At 45.3% G+C, this 23719-nt stretch overlaps 1 protein-coding gene across 2 annotated transcripts in view; it reads left to right on the forward strand.

Annotated features, from left to right (window-relative positions):
- Window positions 1-5836: 5836 nt before the first annotated feature.
- Window positions 5837-23719, forward strand: part of Dyrk4 (dual specificity tyrosine phosphorylation regulated kinase 4) — a 36259-nt gene continuing 18376 nt past the window's right edge. Inside the window, exons 1-8 of one of the 2 annotated variants that reach the window (XM_075981956.1) lie at window positions 5837-5924; window positions 8192-8221; window positions 16358-16438; window positions 17150-17266; window positions 18898-19036; window positions 20266-20429; window positions 22834-22970; window positions 23274-23414. In XM_075981956.1, the coding sequence (XP_075838071.1) occupies window positions 5838-5924; window positions 8192-8221; window positions 16358-16438; window positions 17150-17266; window positions 18898-19036; window positions 20266-20429; window positions 22834-22970; window positions 23274-23414 (896 nt within the window). In that variant the 5' untranslated portion in view covers window position 5837. Of the gene's footprint in view, window positions 5925-8191; window positions 8222-12351; window positions 12444-16357; window positions 16439-17149; window positions 17267-18897; window positions 19037-20265; window positions 20430-22833; window positions 22971-23273; window positions 23415-23719 lie in introns of those variants that run through there. The other variant, XM_075981957.1, reaches the window with a different exon arrangement.

Genomic DNA, 23719 nt, shown 5'->3' on the forward strand with positions numbered 1-23719 from the left:
ATTGGAAAGAGAAAATGAGGGGGGGGGGATGTATTTTTTTGGCTTATGTGGATAGTTTTGGCCTTGACTGGGGTAAGCATATTCAGCTCAGAGTCACAAAAAGGGCCTAAGCCGTTTCTACAGCAACGGAAGGAGGGTGTGGTCCTCCCTCAGCTGGGCTGCTGGCTCACCCTAAGCCTCTGCGGAGGTCCCTGTCTGTGACAGCCCGATGCAGCTCTCACTTCTTACCCTCACCGGGACAGAGTAAGCGAGCGCCAGGGAGAAGAGACTTGCGATGGGCACAAACCCTGAGCCAGCTAGGGCCGGGTCCACAAGGGGCAAGTGGAAAGGGAGAAGGGAAGTAAGAGCGAGGGCTGGGCCGGGTGCGCAAAGAGGAGGAGTTTCAGGCCTTGCCAGGTGCAAGCTCGCAAGCTCGTGAGAATCCTGACTCTCCTACTAATGGACCATTGTGTTAGGGACTCCAGCGGAAGAAAGGCGGGCTGGACTCCAACAACATGGGGACATGAAACCATGAAACTGTTCTTTTCCACATTTGTTTCTCTCTCACACACACATCTCAGTCCTTTGACAGTGTCCCGAGGAATGCATGACCCCCATGCCCAGATCAACTTTCCTCAGTGGGACTTGCTTGCACTGCCCAAAACGGTTTGTTTGAGGGGTAATGGGCATACAACTCTGACCGTTTAGTGTCTGAAATGTCCAGGCTACTCGGGGCTTAGGAAACGTCATCTTTTCAGACACATTTTAAAAAACGCCAGCTTCCACGATCTTACCTTTGGATGGAAACATTTCATAAGAATATCCTTTGTCTGGCTTGAGAGGTGAGATGGGGGTGGCTGGATTCTAACGAATCTTTAAACATGACCCATGCCTGTACTCTGGGAGTCAAGAGGCAGAGAAACGGGGGAGGGGGAGGGTTGGGTGGGTGGTAAGTTTGAGGTCAGCCTGATTAAAATAACAACATAGCAAGTGTCAGGCCAGCCTGGGCTACAAGAGTGAGATTCTGGGCCTGGCCTTACTGGTCCTGGGACTTAACCCTTCTCTATTTCAGTCTTTACCCAGAAGAAGATGGGAACCTGAAGGCCTGTCTGGCAGTATGCCAAACATTCCTCTGACTTTACCCTCTCCAACTCCATATTGTCTACACCTGAGCTAAAATGCATGCTTCTCAAACGTGGAGGATCCAGGGCAGCGAACTGTGGTTTTAGCTGACTTGAGCCCCCATGTAAGTTTGCTGTGAGCAGCTCAAAAGAAAACAATAGTGTTGACTGTACTTATCGACTCACCAGTACCATCCAGAACCATCATGGAATACAACAGGCAGTGCCTGACTTAGCGATGATAACAAGACAAGACTCTCGGAAACGGTAGCCGCTTTAGAAAAGATCACTGGAAAAGGAGAAAATTGAGTAAAATAACCACAGAGCAATCTTACCCTGCCATGCCTGTGGGATGCTCTATCATGCAAGAAGTTTGGGCAAAACCCCACAGTCCGCGTGGAGTGGAGTATACGCAGGGAAGAAAAACAAGTTTTTTAAATGTTCTGAACACTCAAGAATTCTTGAAGAGAAAGGAGGATAGATTTGTTCTTTGTGCTTTTTTTAAAGATTGCAAAGAGAGGTGGGGAGAATATCTTGTGTAATATCGGCTACCCTCCCCACAAATATTTAATAAGTACCTACCATATGCAAATTAACAGCTGAGCACAAAAGTGGGCTATTGGGGAAAACTTCACTGTCTTGGGAACACCCCAACACTGGCAAGTGATTATCAGGGAGTCAAAGTCCCTGCACTACCTGAGGGCGTAAAAGAGGGGGTTCCCCAAAATCTCCAGTCTTATAATTAAGTCACTGGACCATAAAGGATTCAAGGGCTCATGTAGAAGGGCTGAGGAGTTAAATTTGCTTTGTTGGGGCTATCACTTACGTAGTTAAATAATCATCTCCCTTTTTGAAGAAATGCAAGGAGAGTCACTGCTCCCCTATTCTACCACCGTATCTGCCCCAAAGGCAACCCCAAAATCATGAAGGTCAAGCCACTGTCAACTGCAGTAGAAATCATGAAATCACAACAGGTGATCTCAAGAGACACAGTTTCCCTGTGGACATTCGTGTCCTTTATACACCGATGCATTTGCTTAAAATTCCACACAATAGGATTTTAGTAACAGTAATGCTGACACCTCCGTGACTTCCAGATTCCAAACTTTCTGAGAACAAGAAATCCATTTTCCTTATCCCTCATCCTCCTTACTTAGCACTGCTGTGGGCACTAGGCATCTGATGCTCTAAGTTCTCTTTTGAATTAATCTAAATGCAGCTTTCCCTTCTTCCAGTAAGTTTGTACAAAGGGTATTCAACAGAGACCAAGCACCACATTCAAGCTTGTAAGGAATTGAAAAAAACAAATACCAACTCACCACCCATGGCTCCACAAGACTCAGGATCAAAATGAGACAAAAATCTCAACGCTTTCCCAAGACAGTTAAGTGACACTAACACTGTGGACAAAGGGAACTCACACAGGAAAGTGCCGTTCCGTCTAGGAGGCAAGGGAGTAGGGTGAGGAAGGAAGGAAAGCCCCATTTGTATGTAAGATCATCCTTTCCATTTTAGAGCTGTTCTTCCTGCGGCCACCACTCCAGCTCTGAGCTAAGGTTATTCTTCTCAATCATTCCTGTAACGAAATGTAAAGGAAATAAGTCATTCTGATTCATAGTCTATGCAGCTCATTGCAAGTTTTGTGCGCTGTGCTTCCATGGCCTCCAGGACTCTATGATGTGCTCTGCTGCTGAATTACATCCCTAACCCTCAAGACATTGTATGAAGACTGAAAAACATATCATCTGTAGTAATAAGGGCGTTGGGGCTGCGTCCCCAACACCCCAGCCGCCTGCTCGGCTAGCTCTTGCCCTGAAATAATTACACACAAACTGTATTCATTTAAACACTGCTTTGGCCCTTTAGCTCTGGCCCTTACTGGCTAATTCTGATATACCGATCAACCCATCTCTAATAATCTGTGAGCACCCGTCTTACCGTGAAGATTCTAGGTCGGAGCTTCATGGCGTGTGTCTGCCTGGGAGCGGGGCATGGCGTCTCTCTGATGCGTCTGCTCCGGAGAGGAGAGCTGTGGAGTCTGACCTCACTTCCTCTTCCTCCCGGCATTCTGTTCTGTTTACTCCACCTACCTATGTCCTAACCAATAAAAAAGGGCCAAGGCAGTTCCTTTATTAGCCAATGACCTTCCTCCATCAATCACCACAGGGAAAGAAACTGGAAATATTTACAGTACTGTGTGTGTGTGTGTGTGTGTGTGTGTGTTCAGCCTGACAATGGATTGTAGGGTTAGAATTAAAATTACTAGACGGGTCTTGGGAGATCATTTAGTCTGGTCTTACCAGCTTACAGATGAGGGAATGGATTTCAGAGAAGACCAATTGGCTCCCTGGCCTCTTGCAGCATGGAGATGAGCCCCCAAGGCCCCTCAGCACCATCTGCAGGCCTTGGTCTTACTTTTTAACCTTCAGCTGCCAGGGAAGGAGCGCAAAGAACCCCAACTATTTATGAAGGACATACTCTATATCATCCACCTTCCTTGTGAAGTAGACAAAGAATGACGTTACTGGACCTCGACAGGAGAAACTTTCTTCAGTTCTCCCCAGTGTGGGAACTGACCGATGCTATGTCCAGTCGAAGGCCAGAATTCTGCCTATTTCATTTCTCAGTTTATTTCCTAGTCCAAATGTCCCTCAGTCACTGTCTTGGCTGTGTCCCTCACTATTGCCAATAGCTTCACAGACTGGCTTCCTCTAAACTGTGCCCCATGACATTGCCATGAGACTGTCCAAAAACAGAGAGCTACTATGTCAGTCCAGATGTAGAACAACCAAACAATCACAAGACTAACCTGGGCTATGTGGCCCTTCACCTATCTAGCCCTTCAGAACATCTCAGGACTACTAACAGTTCCTGGAAAGGTCAGCAAATGATCCTTCATACTTGGCTCTCTGGGTGCCTCGTCCATCTGCTCTTCACTCAGTCCTCTATGCTCGTTCCCCAAGGACAGTCTACTGTGTCTACCTGGGGCCTCAGACTTCTCACCACCCAGAGAGTGCTCCCCGCATTCTGCACACAGTGCTGACATTATCGGATCTCCTCTTCCAATCCAAGCATTTGCCTTAGGGGCAGAGACCGTGGCTAGCAAACTGCCTGAGCAAATGTTTCCACAAAATACAGAAGAAAGAAGGGAACTGATCAGTAGCAGAAAAACAACTTAGTTTTTGCTGACTTTCACATAGAATTTATTATCATATGTTCCCATGTGCAGTCTGTGGGTGAGGGATGGGGAGTGTCCTGTAGCTTGAAACATGGCATGATTCTGTCATCCCAGATGCTTGAGAGACTGAAGAGAATCATTTAAGTGTGGGATGCTTGTGCTTTGTGATGAGACTCGTAACATTTATTTTGTGTGTGAAAGAGGGTACCACTTTGTAGTCAAGGCTGGCCTTGAACTTGCCATCTTTGTACCCTGGCCTCCCAAGTGCTGGGATAGCAGGCATATGTACCACCATGTTCAGCGAAGAGGGTATGCCTTTAAAAATTGTGCTCAATTCTCTAACTTTCCTCCTTCGAGGGAGGTTTTTGTTGTTTGTTGTGTTTTCTTTTTTTTAACAGTTCTCTTTTTCTAGATTTTTTTAGTATCTATATGGAGATAATAGCACCAAGCTTTTTATTAGATAAATATGGGATCCTATAACTTACCATTCTACTGGTTTTACTCAGTTTGCCGTGGGTATTGTAAGACCCATATCATTCTAAAACTAACTGTATCGTGTTCCATAAAGCATATGTGTCATGTTTTTAAATTCCCATTGGATACAGAATTTTAAGTGTTTAATTCCTCAGTAAATGTATGTGTGACTTGTCTTCAATTCTATGGATAAATGAAAAATCATGGTACTGCCGTTAGTGATTGGTTATACTGTCTGCAAAAGCTAACAGCTCTACTGACTTTCCACTGATCTCCATTCTGCCCTGTTTCTTCTATTTTTTCAAATTCCCTTTGCTCTCAGAGCTGAAAGCTGTAAAGGGACTTCATGGGGCACAGCAGAATCTCAACGGTACTCCATGACCGGCAAAACTTGCCTTCCACTATATACCACAGCTCCGCCTAGAGTCCACACCCATATGCAAGCTTTTGTCTCATCTTGCCCAAGTTAATTATCCACTGAGTTGTACTTTGAATGAGGAAGGCACCCAAAAAGATGACATCCGATTTCCCTTTCCTTTTTGTAGACATTAAATCACCCAAATGCACACATGATGGATCCATCTCAGGGGTTCTGGGCGTGCTAAGAGAATGAGCTTGGCTTTGCAGATAGCTAGGGAACTGGACTCTGGGCTGGCCATTGTGACTACTGCCACCTAACTTTGCCATCCTGCTCCATAGCTCCTGCCTCTCCCTCTGTACTCCTGTCTTCCGTGAGCTCAAGAAGGAATGCAAGAGGAACAGAGCTTGTCCTTGCTGTAGGCTGGTCCCCGCTGTAGGTTGGTCCCTGCTTTTCTCTAAGCTCTTCTGCTTTGATTTGTCCCACGTATGTAGGCCTTTATTTGCGTTTCATCCCTATTGCCGCCTTGCTATTGTATTGTCATCGCTTCTTCCTCCACTATCACCACCACCATCTCTGAGACTGGGTCTTGACAAGTAGTTCAGGGCGACCTTGAACTTGAGACTCTCTTTCCTCAGATCTCTAGTACTGGTATTAGAGGCATAGACCTCCATTCCCAGAGCCAACTTTATTTTTTTGCTCTCTCTCTCTCTCCTGCAGGACTCCGATGGATGCAAACAGGCCAAGGAAACGCAGCTTGACGACCTTCCCGACTTTGAAAGCAAGAAAGAAGCAAAGTTTCACCTCTATGAAGGTAAGCACCATCAGGTCCCATGTGAAGAGCAGGGACATCTCCAGGAAGATGTGGAGAGCTTGGGACCCAGGGGAAGGATAGTAAGGATGTAAAGGTATTGAGGGACCCAGAAGGCGGGTGGAGCTGGTGCGACTTTTCCTTCTTGCCATGGCAAAATAGTTGAAAAAGCTACTTGAAAAAGAAAGGGCTTGTTTTGACTCAGAGATAGAAGGCACAGCAGTGAGCTGTAATGGGGGAAGCGTGGTGGCAGGAGCTTGAGGTGCCTGGTCACATTGCATCTGAAGTCAGAAATTAAGAGACAAATGAACGCTGGTGTCCCACTCGCTACTTCTTCTCTGTTCAGGCCCCGGCTGCAACCCATGGAGCGCCGCCTCCCACAGTCAGAGTGGGTCTCCCCGGGAAGCTCCCTGGAAACATCCTCCAAGGCCTATGCAGAGATTGGTCTCCTGAGTAGTTCTGAATCCCATCAGGTTGACAGGATTACCTATTACGGTGGACTCAAGGGAAAAGCAGCCGGACTTGTGAGGCCGCCATTAAACAGGAGGCTTACGCTGGAGACATTGCTGGGCCAATGACCTAGCCACAGTTGCTGCTTCTCTCTTCCGTCTACCTGGGGCTACCTCAGAACAATCCATTGTTCACAATAAGTATTCAAGATCAGTTCCAGAATTTGTATTCTTGTTCCCGACAAAGACATAATTTATTTTTTACTCAGCCACAAAACCGAATGAAAGGTATAGCACAGAAGTTAGGCCAGGACGTAGCAACCATGACTACCATCTACGAACTAAGCAAAAGGGAGATTTTTCAATCTAGTACAATTTAGTGTGTTCAAAACATCATATTGTTTGCGACCTTTTCTCAGAATCGGGAGTTCTATACTGTGAGTTCGAAGTCAACCTGCACTATGTGAAATCTTGGTTCCAAAAAAAAAAAAAAAAAAGAAAGAAAGAAACCAAAAACAAAGAATTAAATTGCAAGGAAACAGTTACCACAAGATACATTTGAAAAAAATAAAAGGAGCAATTTCTTCATGCTGCATTCTGCAGTAACTTCCAGCAAGTGGAAGCAGATTGAAGAAGACACCTAACACTGAATTCTGTGCGCTCATGTGTACACACAGAGACCCAAGCACACACATACAAACACATGCACAAAAAGCTCTGGAGATGAATCGTTGTCTGTGTATTGCCATACACCATTCACTAGAATCCAGTTCGCGAGCTTTGGGCAAGGGGCTGGAGGTTGAGGAAACGCACACAGACACACACAGACACACGGACCTCCAATCACTGGTACAAAGCTCTCCTTTAATAGCACCATGGAGGCTTAAATACCCAGCAGTCAATGGCCAACAGGTCAAAAATCCCATCCTCTGATCCTCTAGGCAAAGCACAGCTTTTAGTCACTTCAATTAGAAGGCTCTAGCAGGGAAGAGCAGCTGAAGGCCAGGACTCCAATTGGTCCCAACATCGTATGTCCTCTTCCTGTAGCATGTGTTAAAAACACCTTAAATACTGAAACACGTTAACAATAATGTATAATTTTCATAGTATTTAATGTATATTACAGAAAAAACAATGTTACTCAAATATTAACTGTCGGGTCATGTTTGGGATTGAGCACAATACCTCATGCATTTCAGGAAGCACTCTAGTGCTGAGTTACAGCTCCACCCTAAGTATTTTAAACCCAAGCTTTGGTATCTCTCAAAAGAGTTCTTAAAAACATTATTATTATTATTTTGGCTTTTTGAGACAGGGTTTCTGTGTGTAGCTTTGGAACCTGTCCTGGAACTCGCTCTGTAGGCCAGACTGGCCTAGAACTCACAGAGATCTGCCTGCCTCTGCTTCCCAAGTGCTGGGATTAGAGGTGAGCATCACCACCGCCTGGCACAAACGTGATTTTTAAGGACTAGAAGAATGACTCAGCAGTTTTCTGGCGGAGAACCCGAGTCCAGTTCCCAGCAGCCATGTCTGGCAGCTCACAACTGCCTGCAACCTTAACTCCAGGACATCCGCACATATACACATATTTAAAAGTAGCTGGAGAGATGACTCAGTGGTCAAGAGCGCACCCTGCCCTTCAAGACACCCTGAGGTCAGTTCCCAGAACTCACAGCTGCTTATAATCATAGTTGCAGGAGGATCTGATGTCTCTGCTAGAGTTGGTAGGAAAGCCCAGCATCGTCTTCTGCTAGTCTACTGCAGGAGACTTGGCATCCTGAAGAAGATCACTCACATCTGTTTTTCCTCTTTCTCCCCCAGGGCCCCGGTCTTCCTCCAGACATCTACATGGTGAGTACCAGTTCCCCCGCCTTCATTTCCACAGATGCCCGACTTTGGAAAAAGGGAACAAGGGTTTACAGTTACCGTCAATTGCTGTAAAAGGGTGTTAACACATACTGGCCTAAGAGAGTGTGTCTCTGAGTGCTGGAGTCCAGCAGAGCGGATACAGGCTTCTGAGGACAGCATCTCTATGTTGCGAAACAGCATGTTCCACGGGGAGGACAGAGATGCTAGAAATGCAATGTGGCTTTTTGCTTTTCTTATTTTCTCCTTACATCTGTGTTGAGACAGTCTCCCTCAGTTCACAGAGGAGGAAACAGACCCGAAGACATTAAACAAGGCATCCAAAGTCAGCCTGCTAATAAAAGCTGAAATCAGGACTTAGGCTTTATTCTGTAATTGATGAATGTTTTTTAAATTATTTTCATCATGATGTGTACTATGATCTATTCTAAAAATAGCAATATACAATGGTCCTCTCATGCATCCAGCACAGTGTCCCTTCCCATTACATTTCATCTTGTTTATTATCATCCTCTGCAATCATCTATTGGTCCCTCGCTTTCCTGTGTGGGCATGCTCGTATGTCTCTGGTCACAGTGAGCAGTGTTTCTAGACGAGTGATCCAGGGATGGCATCCTGGGTGATGAGCTTGAAGACTGAACTTGAGCGGATACTGCAAAATTGCCCAGCCCCTGGTATCGATGTGCTTTGCCCTGGCACTGTACACAGTTTTAACTCCTCACCGTTTTGTTCCGTTTAGACCCCATAGGCACTTCATCCGCTGACTTTACAGCCAAGTGACATTTTGATTGTAACTTGCACTTGATGATAGTATTAATAAGGTCGAACTTCCTCTCATCTGTTCATTGGCCACTTGTGTCCTTTTCTCAAAAATGCCTGCTCGTGTCTTTAGTCCTTAGAGGTTTTTCTGAGTTGTCACCATTTCTGCATTGGGCGTAGAATATTTTATATGTCTATCTGCTAGACCTTTGCCAGTTGTAAAGGACCTGTCCAAGTTCGTTGGCTCCAATGTTCTCACATACTTACTAGTCATCTAACAGTTTGGGATCTATTGAGAAAATGGAGGACAAAGTTCCCCATCACCTGTCATGGTCTTTCTATCAGTGGCATCTACGGTAGCGTGTAGCTGTACAAGCGATGATGCAACACTGGTAAGTTATTATCAACCAAAGGCCACAGTTTCTATGTGATTTGCCCTCTGTGTTGTGCAAAACGTTGACAGTGCGCAATGTCATGTATTTCTGATCCCAGTATCACAAAGGGCAGACTCGCTGCCCTAAGAACTCCCCATCCTCTACCCATCCATCCTTATCTTTTCCCTTACGACACCCCTACCCACCACTTTTCTTATGTCAGTCGTTTTGTCCTTTCCAGAATATCATATAGTTAGGGTCATACAACATGCAGCCTCTTCAAATGGCTTCCCTTTAGGTATCAGTAAAAGTGCTTCTCACATTTTGCGGCTTGATATAATTTTCCTTTATTAATAAGTAATACAGCGTTGTGTGGATACAACAGCTTGACTATTCACCAATCAAAGGGCCTATTGATTGCTTTTTATTTTCCAGCAGTTGTAAATAACGCTGCTGTGAAACACTCATGTGCAAGTTTGAGTGTGGACAGTTTCCAGTTCGTTCGGGTAAACATCAAGAGCACGCTGTGGGGTTGTAGGTTAAGGCTACAACTAGCTGATTGCAAAAGCAGTCAGACTGTCTCCCAAAGCAGCCACAGCATTTTGCCTTTCCAGCAGCAGTGAATGAGATTTCCCGTGGTCATCAGCTCCTTTTTGACATTTGGTATTGTCAACATTCAGGACTTTAGCCACCATAAAATGTGTACAGTACTAACGCACTTACATTTATAATTGGCTAATGACTTATGATGTCAAGCATCTTTACTTATGTTTATTTAATGTCTGTATATTTTTGATTTTGAGACAGACTTCAAAGTCCACATACTATTATTCTTTAGTCTATGGTTCCTCAAATGTATTACATTTTATTTATTTAATAGTGTGTGTACACACACATGAGTGTGTGTATGTGTGTTGGGGCATGTGGGTGAGTTTGTCACAGCATATGTGTGAAGGACAGAGGACAATTTCTAGGAGTCAATTTTCTCCATCCACCATGTGGATCCTAGGGTTCAAACTCAGGCCTTCAGTCTTGGCCAAAGGTACCTTTACCTACCGAGCCATTTCACCAGTCTTATGTTACAAGTCCTTAGAGACCAGTCATTGATGGAGTCTTAGAAATCATTCTGTCAGAGCCAAAGCATTGTCCTCAGTGCTGTGAGACAAAATGATGCACTTCTGGCCAGACTGCACAGTAGAGCTGGGTATGAACATGCAACTAGAGCGGGCATAGCAAGGTACAATAATGGCTCTCATTGAGGAAGGCATCATCAGAGCCCTCACTGAAGGAAAAGCAAGCTTTCTGGCAGTTCAGAAACATCTTCTTAAGCAACTGTCTAGAACATTCCATCATGTTACACTAATGTACCAGCCAGCCATCACATCATCACAGAGTATAGAAACAGGGTTCATTCGTTATATTTTCTTCTCTGTGTTAATGCCGCCTGCACTTGTGCAAGGAGGCTCCATGTGAGGTGGAGGGGAGCATTACAGGAAGAAGTAACACGAGCAACGCCATGGCATAAGCCTAAACCAGCAGAACACACTATTAGAAATAATTTCCTTTAGCACTTCCACGGTACACATATCTCTGTGCTATGGAAACTTAGCGTTTCATGAAATAATTAACAGATAATTGATTTCTGCAACCATATCCAGATAACATCAGAATAAAAATTTAAAAATTACTTAAAGATTTATTTTTTATATGTATAAATGTTTGCCTGCATGTATATCGGTTTCCTGTGTATATGTCTGGTGCCCAAGGAGGCTAAAATAAGTATCTAATCCCCTGGAACTGGAGCTGCTGCTGGTTGAAAGATGCCATGTGGGTCCTGAGAAGAAAACCCAGGTCCTCTGGAAGTGCTATACCTGCTTCAGCCTCCTGAACTATTTGTAGTTAGAGAGTTTCAGAGAAGTATTTCATATTTCCTTGTACCTCGGTTTTGTCGCAGACCATAAGGAGGTCAGAAGCGGGGACTGGAGAGATGACTCAGAGGTTAAGAGCACAGGTTGCTCTTTCAGAGGTCTTGAGTTCAATTCTCAGCAACCACATGGTTGGTCCACAACCATCTATAATGAGATCCGGTGCCCTCTTCTAGTGGGCAGGCATACATGTAGGCAGAAGGCTGTATACATAATCAATAAATAAATCTTTTTTGATATGACTCATCAAAAAGGCAGTTGAGGGCTTAGGTTCTGGACTCAAGTTTGCTGTTCTCGGGGATAACTTTGGTTTCTCTTCTCCATGTGCAAAATGAGGCCATTCCATGACATATTCCCTAAGACTGTCCCCAGCATCACAATTATCCAAGATCCATTAATGAAGCCATAAGGAGATGTGTCAGACACCGAGAAGTAGGAAATGACCCCAAGTGTCTGGGTTCCTGCCCTTCTCTCAGGTATGGTCAGGGGCCTAGTAAGCAGGTCCCCTGGGAGGACACTGCATCCATGACACGGGGAGCTGCTGTTCCTATGTGACCGCTCACGTTCATTCCTCTAATGGGTCTCCTGGGTCCCTCTTTGCCTGTGGGAGGACCCACGGGGCAGTTCCTTCCTACTTAGGCGTTCTGGGCTGCCTCATGCACAGCAAAGGGGCTGAATTTCATCACAGTGCCTTCCCCTCCTGCAGTCTTTGTCTGGGTTGGATGGGCCTAGACATTCATTTACATTGTGTTCCCTAATGAATTTCCCTCTCTCCCATCATCACACTCCCTCCTTACATCAAGCATTTGTTTTGAACTCATTTTTTTTCTCTGGCCTCTGGGAGATTATGTAGCCTTCAGGGAGGAAGCCATGAGCTGACAGCAGAGAACTTGACCCTCCTCTGCCTGCCAGAGTCATCTAAGCTCTAGGGATTTTTTTTTTTTGAGGGAGAGGGAGGAGGAGAAGGAGCCAGTTGAGAAAACAGAGAAGTCGCCTGTGAGGAATGACTTTGGCAACGTTGTGTGATGACGCACCTCTGAACAAGCTAGGTGGCCTAGGGACGGGACCAGGGGAACCGGTGCCCACCTAGAGCCCAGGTGCTTTCTTCCCTGGACAACACAGATGAGGACATCCAAGGCTCAGTGCAAGGTAATAAGACCAGGAGATGCATCTTGGGATCCTGTTAAGACTAGCTCTAGATGGGGAAGAGAGCTATTGTTCTTCAGCTTTCGGGGTGAGGGTGCGGCACATAGGTTCCCCTGTAAACTTGTAAACTGCGCAGAGCTATTCATCTGAGGTGGGGGAGGGTGTGCATGTTCACTTGGGACCTGGTGTGGTGAGAATGCACACCTATTGCATAACCACACTGGGGTCAATAAAACTGACGTATTAAGGGTTTGCAATGGAAATGGACGAACTCACAAATACAGAGAAAGGGCAGAGGCCGTCTCTAATCCCATGCTGTGACTCCACAGTCTGCAGTCCTGGCTCTGAGCCTTCCCTTACACAAACCAGAGGAGGAGGAGATAGAATGTCAGTGGTAGGGGGCACTGGAGGAGCACTGAGTATTTCATCCTTCAGTGTGCCTTGTGTGGTTCTGGGGATTCCATTCTTCTATGTCCCTCCAAGAGGTCAAATGACCAGTCAGTGACTCTCACAGAAAGGAACACCAGCCTGTTTAGGCATTCCAGGACTTGGTTTCCTAACATAGACCACTTTTATCTAGTTCCCCAGTCCCTAAACTACACTCTGAAGAGATTCATTCATTTATTGGGAACAAAGCAATGAGGGACCAAAGGACAATGTCAGAAAATGCCAGAAATTTGCCTAAAAGGAAAGTTCTGTTTTCTGTTGCGGATGAGGAAAAGCATAGCAGTTTCTTCTTGTCCCTTGGGGATGCTGTGGTAGAATGAGATGCAACGAGATATCATGCCTCTCGAGGAAGTTGCTGGGAAAAATGGACTGGAAGTTCATCATGTGGTACAACAAAACTGCTTTCTGAGACTCTCCGTGTGTGTGTGTGTGTGTGTGTGTGTGTATGCGCGCACGCGCGCGCATGTGCACATGTGTATATGTGCCAAGACACAGAAGCCAGAACTTGGGGGGAAGTGTCTTCATCAAGCCTGGGCTGGCTCTAACCTTGGCTATGAGCTGCCTTTTCTCTTTATCCTGGGGTGCTGTACAAAGACAGGCTGTATCTGACAGGCGTGGAAGCTTTTCTGTATGTAGATCAATATGGGCTCATAAATACATAATTTTCCCTTGCATTATTATTGAATATTAGCCTATTATTTTTTTGGTACTTCTTTCCTTTCTATGCCCACAAGTTATTTCCTGCTCTGGTCCTAGAATCTGCTATTTGTCCAAGGACCCCTGGTTCCTCTTATTAGAGAATGGCATAAGATACCAGGATATGGGTTCTGGGCATTTTATTTCTACGGGGTGTTATTTCTCTTAAGAAAACCAAGAGGCAATGGATAAGAGAGAAAGAGAGAGAGAGAGAGAGAGAGAGAGAGAGAGAGAGAGAGAGAGAGTATGTGTGTTTATCTATGTAAACATACCAATATAAAATTTCTGTGTAACCATCTGTATATACATTAAGTCAAACACAAGTTCTCCTTTATCCAGTCCTAGTCAATTATGACGTGATGGGATGGACCCTCACTGATCTGTAAATTGTCAGCCCAACGTAGAAACCTGCTGTCTTCCTTGCAGGCACTGTATTCAGCTCCAGGGTACGTGTCTGGTGAAATCTGACTGCTGCCTCCCAGAAGTTTTGTTTGGTTTTATCCTTTTCTCAGGTTAAACATTATGCTCTTTTACGTTTTGTGGCCCCGTCATCTTGTGCATCATCCACCAGCTCTGTGGTCATAGCTTTTCCTGCTTCAGGGAAAATGGGTAAGATCGCCCCATGCTCTTCACAGCTGAAGACATCAAGCTCCAGTCTGAGCATGCGCAAGGCACGGGTCTCAGCATGTTACACGGATTGCTCTATTCCCCACACCAGCCCTCCGAGAGATTTGCTGATAACATCCCCATGTTACAGGAGGAATGACTGGTAACTGTTCAAGATCAGCGATTAGTGAAATTCTTGAATTGGGAACTGTCCCCAGGCACGCTAGTGCATCCTGTAATCCTAGCACGAAAAAAAGAAGAAAAAGAAAGGGGGGGGGGGCGATTTCCAAGTCTTCATGCCCACGAACATTGTTTTATTCCATATCACTGCTAAAGAGGTGAAGTCCCACTCTGCACAAATGGTATAAACTGGCCGGGCGGTGGTGGCGCACGCCTTTAATCCCAACACTCGGGAGGCAAAGGCAGGCGGATCTCTGTGAGTTCGAGACAAGCCTGGTCTACAGAGCTAGTTCCAGGACAGGCTCCAAAGCCACAGAGAAACCCTGTCTCGAAAAACCAAAAAAAAAAAAAAATGGTATAAACTGCTAGTGGTTCATAGTTCCCCATAGGATCAAGCTTCCCTGCTTGGCTCTCAGTGCATCCCAAAGCCAGCCCCAGGCTACAGTTTACCCAGCTTGGGCGGCGTATGGGCCAAATTTTACTGCTTCGTCTCATAGCACACTGTCTTCCTCTCGACCCTCATGTCTGTCAACCCTCCCTGCTCCCCAGGCTCGTAGCTCTCACCCTGACATCTATCTCCCTTTGTGAAGGCACTCATTGCCCTTACCCTTTGGCGGATCATCTGAGTTGCATATTGTTAGAATAATTCTCATAATCTGTCGGTCTCCCATTGCACTCACAACACTAGCTTGTTGATACTGATGGTCACTTATGAGTTTCAATCCCCATAAACACACTGGATAAGATTCTTTGCATTCTAAAATTAATTTGCAATATTTCTCCAGATGCCAGAACCCATTCAGTGGACAGGAAAATCCTGAATTTAGCACATATTAGCAAATTAACAAATGTGGTTTGAGGCCATAGCCCCTCTCCGTGTACACCCCTTTTCTTCAGCCCTCTTGCAAAGTCTGGGAGGCCACAGATGACTATTGAAACAGTCACCATCTCTACAGCTCTGAGATGGGCTTAGCTAGAGGACAATAAATCTGGGGATTGTACCCAGTTGCTAAATTTTACAGAGGTGGCTCTGTCCCTACTATTTTTTTTTACTTAAACTTTAATCCTAGTCCTACTAATAGCAACCACAAAATTCAGGTCCACTGTTCTGCTAATAGCTTCCCAAGTGGATCGTGGAATGACTGTGCAGCCACCCGGCCACTGTTTGTCTGTGTGCAGGACACGGAGGAGCCGCTCACCTCTGTGGTGGGCTCTCTCCACCTTGGTACACAGTGTTCCAGGCCAGGATTGCATTTTTCTCTTCCCACCCCTTTCTGGATGTGAACTCTCTTCTCATCAGATCACTGGCATTAAGCCTGGTCACCTAGATTCTGGAAGGTTCCACTGAGGTACCTTTCAAAATATTGGACGGTAAAGACTGTTCTGAGCTCTAAGCATTTCATCATCTAATGGGCAAGAACAACTTGAAGTTTACTCTTTTCCATCTCTAAGGATTCTGATAATGTTTTGTTGATGAAAATGTTATACTGACTACTTTGCTTCTGAGATAAGAATTTGCTTTATAGTCAGGCTGTCCTGCAACTCACAACCCTCCTGTCTCAGGTATTCCACTGCTGGAACAACAGGCAGGTGTCACCCCACTTGGCTTTACATTGTTTACCTTCTTCTTCTTCTTCTTCTTCTTCTTCTTCTTCTTCTTCTTCTTCTTCTTCTTCTTCTTCTTCTTCTTCATCATCATCACAGGTTAAGTCAGTTTATGCTTAACACTTCTGGAAAGAGCATGTTCTTGGATAATAATTCATTCACACATTTATTGGGTAACCATGCATTCATTGGATAACAATTTATTCATGCATTCAACGGATAACAGTTCATTCATGTATTCTTTGAGTACTTTTATCTTCTCTTGGCTTTTCCTAACTTTAAGGTTAAGAGAGTTGGCACTTAATCATAATGAAAAAAAATATGTAGGTGGATTGGGATGAAAGCAGCCAAGTTCTATTTCAATTCTCTCCCGCCTGACCCAGGTTGAGAGTAAGCCTTTGGTTCAAGTTCAGAAGCCATCCTCCAAGATCAAGAAGCTAAGAATGACCCGGTGTTCACACAAGGTAGGAAGCTGTCGCCAGTACCCTTTCTCTAGAAGAGGGTGTAGGAAAGCAGATGGTTGGATACAGTTTAACAGGCCCTTTTGCTTAACAACAACCACACTCTAAATATGGCTGTGTATTGACATGTGAACTCTCTCCCAATCAATCCATTGGCCAATTGATGCAGGATAATGGAGATCAGATTATAATGTATCTGTAGAGAAGTTTGAGGTTTGTGTTGCACATATAGCAGGAGGAACTCCTCCATATTTGTATGCATTTTCAGAGCATTGTATGAAAGTCAGACAAACACTTTGGGAGACACATTGAGAAACTTACTATTTCTTAACTGAAAAGAATTCTGGTTGGAGATAGGTCTTTGGGGTCTCTGATATTACAATGGTGATAATACAGGCCAGCACCTTTGGAACACTCCACATACATTTTCTCATAAAGATCTTATGAGATAGGTCCCATTTTTGTCACCATGGTATCAATGAAGTAAACCAGGCTTAGAAAATCAATGTGACCTATTGGAGGCTTACAGATCATAGTTAGTAGGGGGAGGATTCAAACCCACAGCCCAACTGATCGATTGTTCAATTTTCTGGAATCTGCTTTTTCTTATGAAAAAGGTGCCACATTGTTGTGGAGTTAAGGATAGAAGGGATAACCCAGGACACACTTGCTTTTCTGGGATGCCTGTAACTTAATCACTTTCTCCTTCTATAGAACCCAAACACCAGCATCGCTACACTCCCTTTTGTGGACACAAAGGGGAAGAGGAACACTATTAACTTCCCACACATTGGCAACAAAGTCCTATCAAAGACATCCACGCTGTATCAGGTGAGTAAGACGATGGACATGCCCTCGGACGAGCAGATTCGAGGCCCGAGTTCAATGCAGTACCAAGTCTGGGGAGGTCTGGGCTCCCGGCTTCTTCTCACTACAAGTGAAAACTTGAACAAATCTTTGCCTTGACTTTCTTTTACCTATAAAACGGACGCTCTGTGACATCAGAAGCATTCATCAAGGAAAAGGAGAAACAGTCCCTGGTATATAGATGGTAGAGCCAGTCAAAAGATTTTCTTCCAATGTCCTCTACTTTAAAACAATGTAATTATGTGTAATGTGTGTGGGTATGTGCATATAGAATAGGCGCTCACAGACCCAGAAGAGCACATCAGATCCCCTGGAACTGGAGTTATAGGCAGTCGTGAGTCACCTGATGTGGGTGCTGGCAATGAGACATGGGTTCTCCACAAGAGCAGTGTGCACTCTGAGCCCGTCGCCAGTCTCTCCTCTACGTTTCCGGTGTGAGGACAAGTTGAAGAGAGGCTAGTCTCACCTACCTTGACGTTGCTGGGATCTAAGTCACTTAGCTTATTTGGAGCTGGCCTGTATTCGTTACTTTTCTCATTGTTGTGATTAAATATCTGAAAGGCAGGAGCTTGTGGGAGGAAGGGTTTATGTTGGGCTCAAAGTGTAAGGCAATGAGGTTCTTCATGGTAAGGAAGGCCAAGGCAGAAGGCGCTCAGAGAAGCTGTGGGCAAGAGACGGAGAGGTAAATGCTGGTGGTCAGCTTGATTCCTCTCTCTATTCAGTCTGGGATGACCCCCGCTCTCCATTTATGGTGCTTCCTAATAGGTATCTCTGTCGACATAATAAACCAGATAAAGCCAAATTGAAAAAAATAAAACAACAGGTTTATTTGAGCAAAGCAACTCCTGGGTGGATTCTCTGGTCCCAGAGATCAAGGCAGAAGAGGCCACACACCTGACCTAGAGCCTAGAGCCGGAAGATTGTATAGCTTGTAGACAAGGGTGATGGAGTGTTCTCCACAAGCTGGATTTTTGCCCAAGTATAGTCAAAAGCTGAGGGCTTTAGGAGGGACTAGGGCTGCTGGAAACTTCAAGGGAGGAATTACAGTAGCTGCCAAGATGCAGAACTGGGTCTTTTGGTGTTTTCCCTTTGTTGAAAGATTCCCTGAGTGAGCAGGCTTTGGAGAGACAGGAATGGGACTTTCTGGATCTTGTAGGGGTGAGCTGGAGGTTCCAACCAAACACTTCCCACATTCCAAGGTGGGTCTTCATTCTTCGATTCAGGAAGCCTCTCATGGGTAAATCAAGAGATGTGTTTCCATGGTGATTGTAAACCCAGTCAATTGACAATGAGAGGTAACCACGTCATGGCCTCCTCAAGAGCATCAGTAAAAATTGTCGAGTCTCCCTAAACAGTGACATGCCACTGGGTTGTCAGCTGCATAATGTAATACAGTGGGCCTTCCAGGGATCACATGACACCGGATATTCTCTCTAGGAGAAGGGTTAAGAGATCCATAATCTCTTAACTCAAAACCTTCTCCAGGGAGTGGTAGGAAATGATCCTGGCTGGAGGTAGGTCTATTGGACCAACTGGATGACCTATGACCTCCAAGAGAAGTCTGTCTTTTATTACCAAGTTGTTTCCCTGGACAGGAAAATCAAATTCGCCATCCCCTGCTCTCTACTGACATCAAGACTTCAGAAATACCTTTCAACTTTAACCCTAAAGCCCAAGACACCAAGCCACACCCAGAAATATCAAGGAAGCACAAGGTTCCTCTAACGGCAGCAGGTAGGACTTGCAAGGAGCAAGGTAGAGTGGTGGGGGAAGAAAGTGGGAGGAAAGCATGGTTATGGATGTCTAAAATGTTGAGAGCTGATCTGATCTGAACTGAGATATGGTGAGCCAAGCTTCCATGTACTGGAGTTATCAATTAAGTCAACGAACCAAAATGAGCAAAGTTAATCCTTCGACCTCTCTCTGTGGCCGGCTAAGCAGGAGGCTAAGAAGGACTGAGAACCAGCTCTCTATCGTCCATTGCTAACCACAGAACTCTACTAGGCCAAGGCCGGCTGTGTCAGTGTAGACAGAGGAAAGGCACTGTCTCGCTATGTTGTATGAACTCAAGAGGGAAAGGCATGCAAGTTAGAATTAAGGTTGAAAAGGGCTGAACTGTCTCAAGTTGGGTGTTTTGAAGCTTCCTCTTCCTCTTGATAGAGCCATCTAGACAGGGAAGCCTGAGGAAGACCTCAGTCAGGGCCAGGTAGAGGGCTACAAATGGCAGCGTACGTGGCAGGGCGTGGGGGTGGGGGAGTGTGTGCTCTTAGGTTCAACATGGAGGTGCATACGGATGCTGCCTGATGGAAGCTTGACCCTGGGCTGTAGCTCTAGCAGGAGACCACCATGTGTGTGAAGAGCTTTGAGTCAGGAGGGAAGCTGCCCTGTGGTGTCTGCCAGGCGAAGCTTTTGTAGTTGTGCATGGTGGCACCTGACAGAGCAGAAGCCAGACTCCGCCCAAGGTTCAGAGCCTCGTGGCTTCCTTCATAAGACTCAAAGGTAGAGACCCCAAGTCTGCTGAGCATCTTCCTTCCATGTGCCAGTGTTGCCTTGAGCCCTGGGGTGCTACCTGGGTTGACTCAGCACAGAACTGAGTGGGAAAACCTGCCAGGACAGTTGCTATATTAAAGTCGTGTTATATTACCAGTCGGGCTCCAGTAAACATTATCACTTTCAAACCCTCTCTTTGTGCAGTGTGATCCCACATGAACCTGGGCAACGGCACCTTGACCTCACACTGCTGTTGCCACAGACTTTGCTCCTGGAGCTTGTCCCCATGCCGTATGGCACCCCATAGTCTTGGGTTGCTAAATTCTCCTTGACATTCATTCCTGTTACATTTCCACGTGTGGTCCTTAGGAAGGCAGCCTGCTGGGAAAATGCCCCTCTGAACTGGAAAGAATCTGGGTCTGGGTCTGATCCCCACATGACTCAACTGAGTTGAAAATGTCTTTCCCACACAGAGGCCCTAAAGTTTTTTAAGAATCAGCTGTCCCCTTATGAGCAAAGTGAAATCCTGGGCTACTCGGAGCTGTGGTTCCTGGGGCTTGAAGCCCAGAAGCTGAAGGTGGCTCCTGATAAGTTCAGCAAGACTGGCTTTGATGACGAGCATGGCTCCTACATGAAGGTGAAGGTGCTGGGTTAGGAGAGCTTTGTCAGGACTTGGGGGGCATTGTGTGAAGAGAAAAGCAGAGGGGAGTATTTTATAGTACTTTGTACTGCTGTACTGGGGGTAGGTTTCCCAAAGGATTCTAGTGGGTCCTAAAATGCTATACTTAAAAAAAAACAGAAAAATGTGTGATTTATTGTACAAAACCCTCTGTTATCAGAATGCCAGTGCTCTCTGTGAATGCTGGGCAGAGATTTATTTGCTGGGTGAACTACCATGGGCTCCTCTGAGTAATCCTGGCCCAGTGAGAAAGGAGTAAGAGACATCACCCTCATGCTTTCTTCTTCATTTTCTTTCACATAAACCCCACTTGTGGACTTTTTTTTTCTATTTTATAGTATGAGCCATTTTCTCACCAGGAAGAGGGAAAAAATACGCTTTTGTTATTGTTGTCTCTGAGGCACAGTACTTCATTCTGTTTTCTAATTTTGATCCCAGCAGCTCCTCTCCCACCCCTCTTATCCCTCTGGGGTCCTGGGTGATGCCTTCTCCCAGCCTGAAGGTGGAATCAGGGCAGTGATCCCTGCTTTTGATAATGTGTGAAGGTGACGCTTCACCCGCCAGACTGCGGTTGTCTAGAGTGTCCTTTTTGGACATCTCATTGTAACTTGGTGTTAGAAGACATTTCTTTGATGGTTTCTTAGAAGCAGCAGATTTTCTTAATGGCATGCAAGCCCTGTTTCTCAAGCTACTATACACACAAGTCAACTAGGGGTCTTGTTAAAATACAGATTTGTATCCGGCAAGATGTGATTATCTCTTATGATTTCACATTTACAGAAAGCATTTTGGCGATACCCAATCCACCAGCCAGACCACACCTCGAGAAGCAAGCATGTCAATTCTAGTACACAGACTCCATGAGAGGCCAGGTTCTCACACAAGAGGCCAGGTTCTCTACAGTTTTGAGTCAAAGATCCTTTGGAAGTCTTATATAAACTGTGGGTCCTCACCTCTCTCCCACAAAAGCAATCTTCACATACATGAAGTTTCAGGCAATTTATGGGGTCATTGGTTACAAATCATCAATTTAAGTTTTTCCTAGACGTCGTCACCCATTTCTTCCTAGATCCTCCCATCTCCCTATTACCCAGGACCTTAAGTGATCTTAGAGAGCTTTCTTTTTATTTGGTGGTGGGGTGGGGTGAGTGTGCTTGTGAGTGTGTGTTCTCTATAAGCTTCTATCGACATCTTTATTTCATTTTACACACAAACACATCATACACAACCAAATACCCAAATAAGCTACACAACTGCCATCTTACATTTATTCTACCAACATATGCTCCCTATATACCTACTTACTGCTCCCCTGTTACAAGCCTGGACATCTTCTAGTCTCTGCAGATATAAAGAGAGCCATCTATCACACACGAATATACTATGGTTATTCAGGTAACTACAATTAATGTCAAAGTGGGCATGTAAGCAAGCATGACATAACCAAGCAAGTGCCATGAAGATGATTAAAGCAATGCCAGGCAAACACATATGCACTTTTACACGAGCATGTCTGCTGATCTGGTCTGTCCTGTTTCATCACAAGCTTTTACCAGGGGATGAGAGCTCTTTTTCCATGTTGATAAAAAGGCACACTCAAACTCATAGTTCTGATTCCTTCTATATGAACAGAATCAACACATACATGTTCACAAGTATATCACACACACTCATCCTTTGTCCTCGTAGACTCATGGGTTCGACACTAGAAATCAGAGATTTCCACAGCTAGAGGGACACCATCTCAGCCTGAATCCCATGCCTGGCTTTATAGATCAGAGCACTGTAGCTCAGAGGGAACAAGGGCCTTGTCTGAAGTCATTCGGCTCAAGTCTTCAACCACCAGCTTCATGTGGCTTTGACTGAGAGCCTGCCTGCGCCCTGCTTTCCTAAGAGAACTGAATGTTGATTCTCTCTCTTCAAAGACATTTTTATTCTTAGCCAAGGAAGGCCCAAGTTCCATAGTTTCTCAGGGTAGGTTTAAACCTAGAAAAATGGAGGAGATGTCTGGCCAAGAAATGGCAAAGCAGACACCAAGCTTTCTCTTATGGACTGAAGGCAAAGCAAGGGTCAGAGTGGAGCTAGTCTTTTTGTGCTTCAGGTTTTAATCATAGAGAAACACAAGTTCCCCCAGAGAGCATCGCATGCTCTTTACACTATTAAGCCTTGTGGGACATTTCCTGGTACCACATGTGTGGTCTGGGGTCCAAACAACCTAATCAGTTATGAGGAGATGAGTCGAGAGAAGGAGTTTGAACCTTTCCCTTCCTAAGAATCTGGGTAATGGGATCCGGGAGCCCTGGGGTGAGGTGAATCCGAGAGTCCATGGTTCTGTCCCTCACTGCTGGCCTGACTTCTGCAGGTCCTGCATGACCACATTGCCTACCGATATGAGGTTCTGGACGTGATCGGGAAAGGGTCCTTTGGACAGGTGGTCAAATGCTTGGATCATAAAAACAATGAACTGGTGGCCCTGAAAATCATCAGGAACAAAAAGAGGTGTGGCTTGATGGGTAACATAGGACACAGAAACCGGACTGTGTAACTCCAGCTGTTTTCAAAACCAGTTCTCTCCTCCACTGCTCTTTTCTCATCCTCTTTGGCTTTTCTTGTTCCTCTCTATACCTGTCTGACACCACAAAGGGGTGAGAAGCAGCAAAAATGGAGTTTTGGATGCATTCTGACATCCTAGATATTCTTGGGGTTGTTGGGAGGGACTGAGGACTGTCTACTGCATTGTGACATGATGTGTGTTTTCTGTCCTCATTGCCCACCGCCCTGGTCACTCCTCCTTCACCCCAGATTTCACCATCAGGCTCTGGTGGAGCTGAAGATCCTGGAAGCCCTCAGAAGGAAGGATAAAGACAATACCCATAATGTGGTCCACATGAAGGACTTCTTCTACTTCCGGAATCACCTCTGTATCACCTTCGAACTCCTGGGGTCAGATGCTTTTTCTTTGTTACATTATAAATGGTTAACTAAGTGACAGAAGAGAAATCAGGGTCAGAACACTAAATATTTTTCTGGATGTGGTACTTAATGACTAGAGTAGACATAGTAGTTCCTCGGATAGAAAGGAGGTTGAGATGGAAATCTGACTTCTGACCCTGTGCCTGAATAAAAGCTGTCACCTGCTTGCATCCGTACTTCTGCCGGGCTTCCTGGATGCTGAGTATTGGAGTGGGTGACATAGCAACAGCCCTTGCTCTCAAGATTGAAACTGAAACATACTGAAAAGGTCATCA

Source organism: Microtus pennsylvanicus, chromosome 8, assembly GCF_037038515.1.
Source record: "Microtus pennsylvanicus isolate mMicPen1 chromosome 8, mMicPen1.hap1, whole genome shotgun sequence".
NCBI classification, from domain to species: Eukaryota; Metazoa; Chordata; class Mammalia; order Rodentia; family Cricetidae; genus Microtus; species Microtus pennsylvanicus.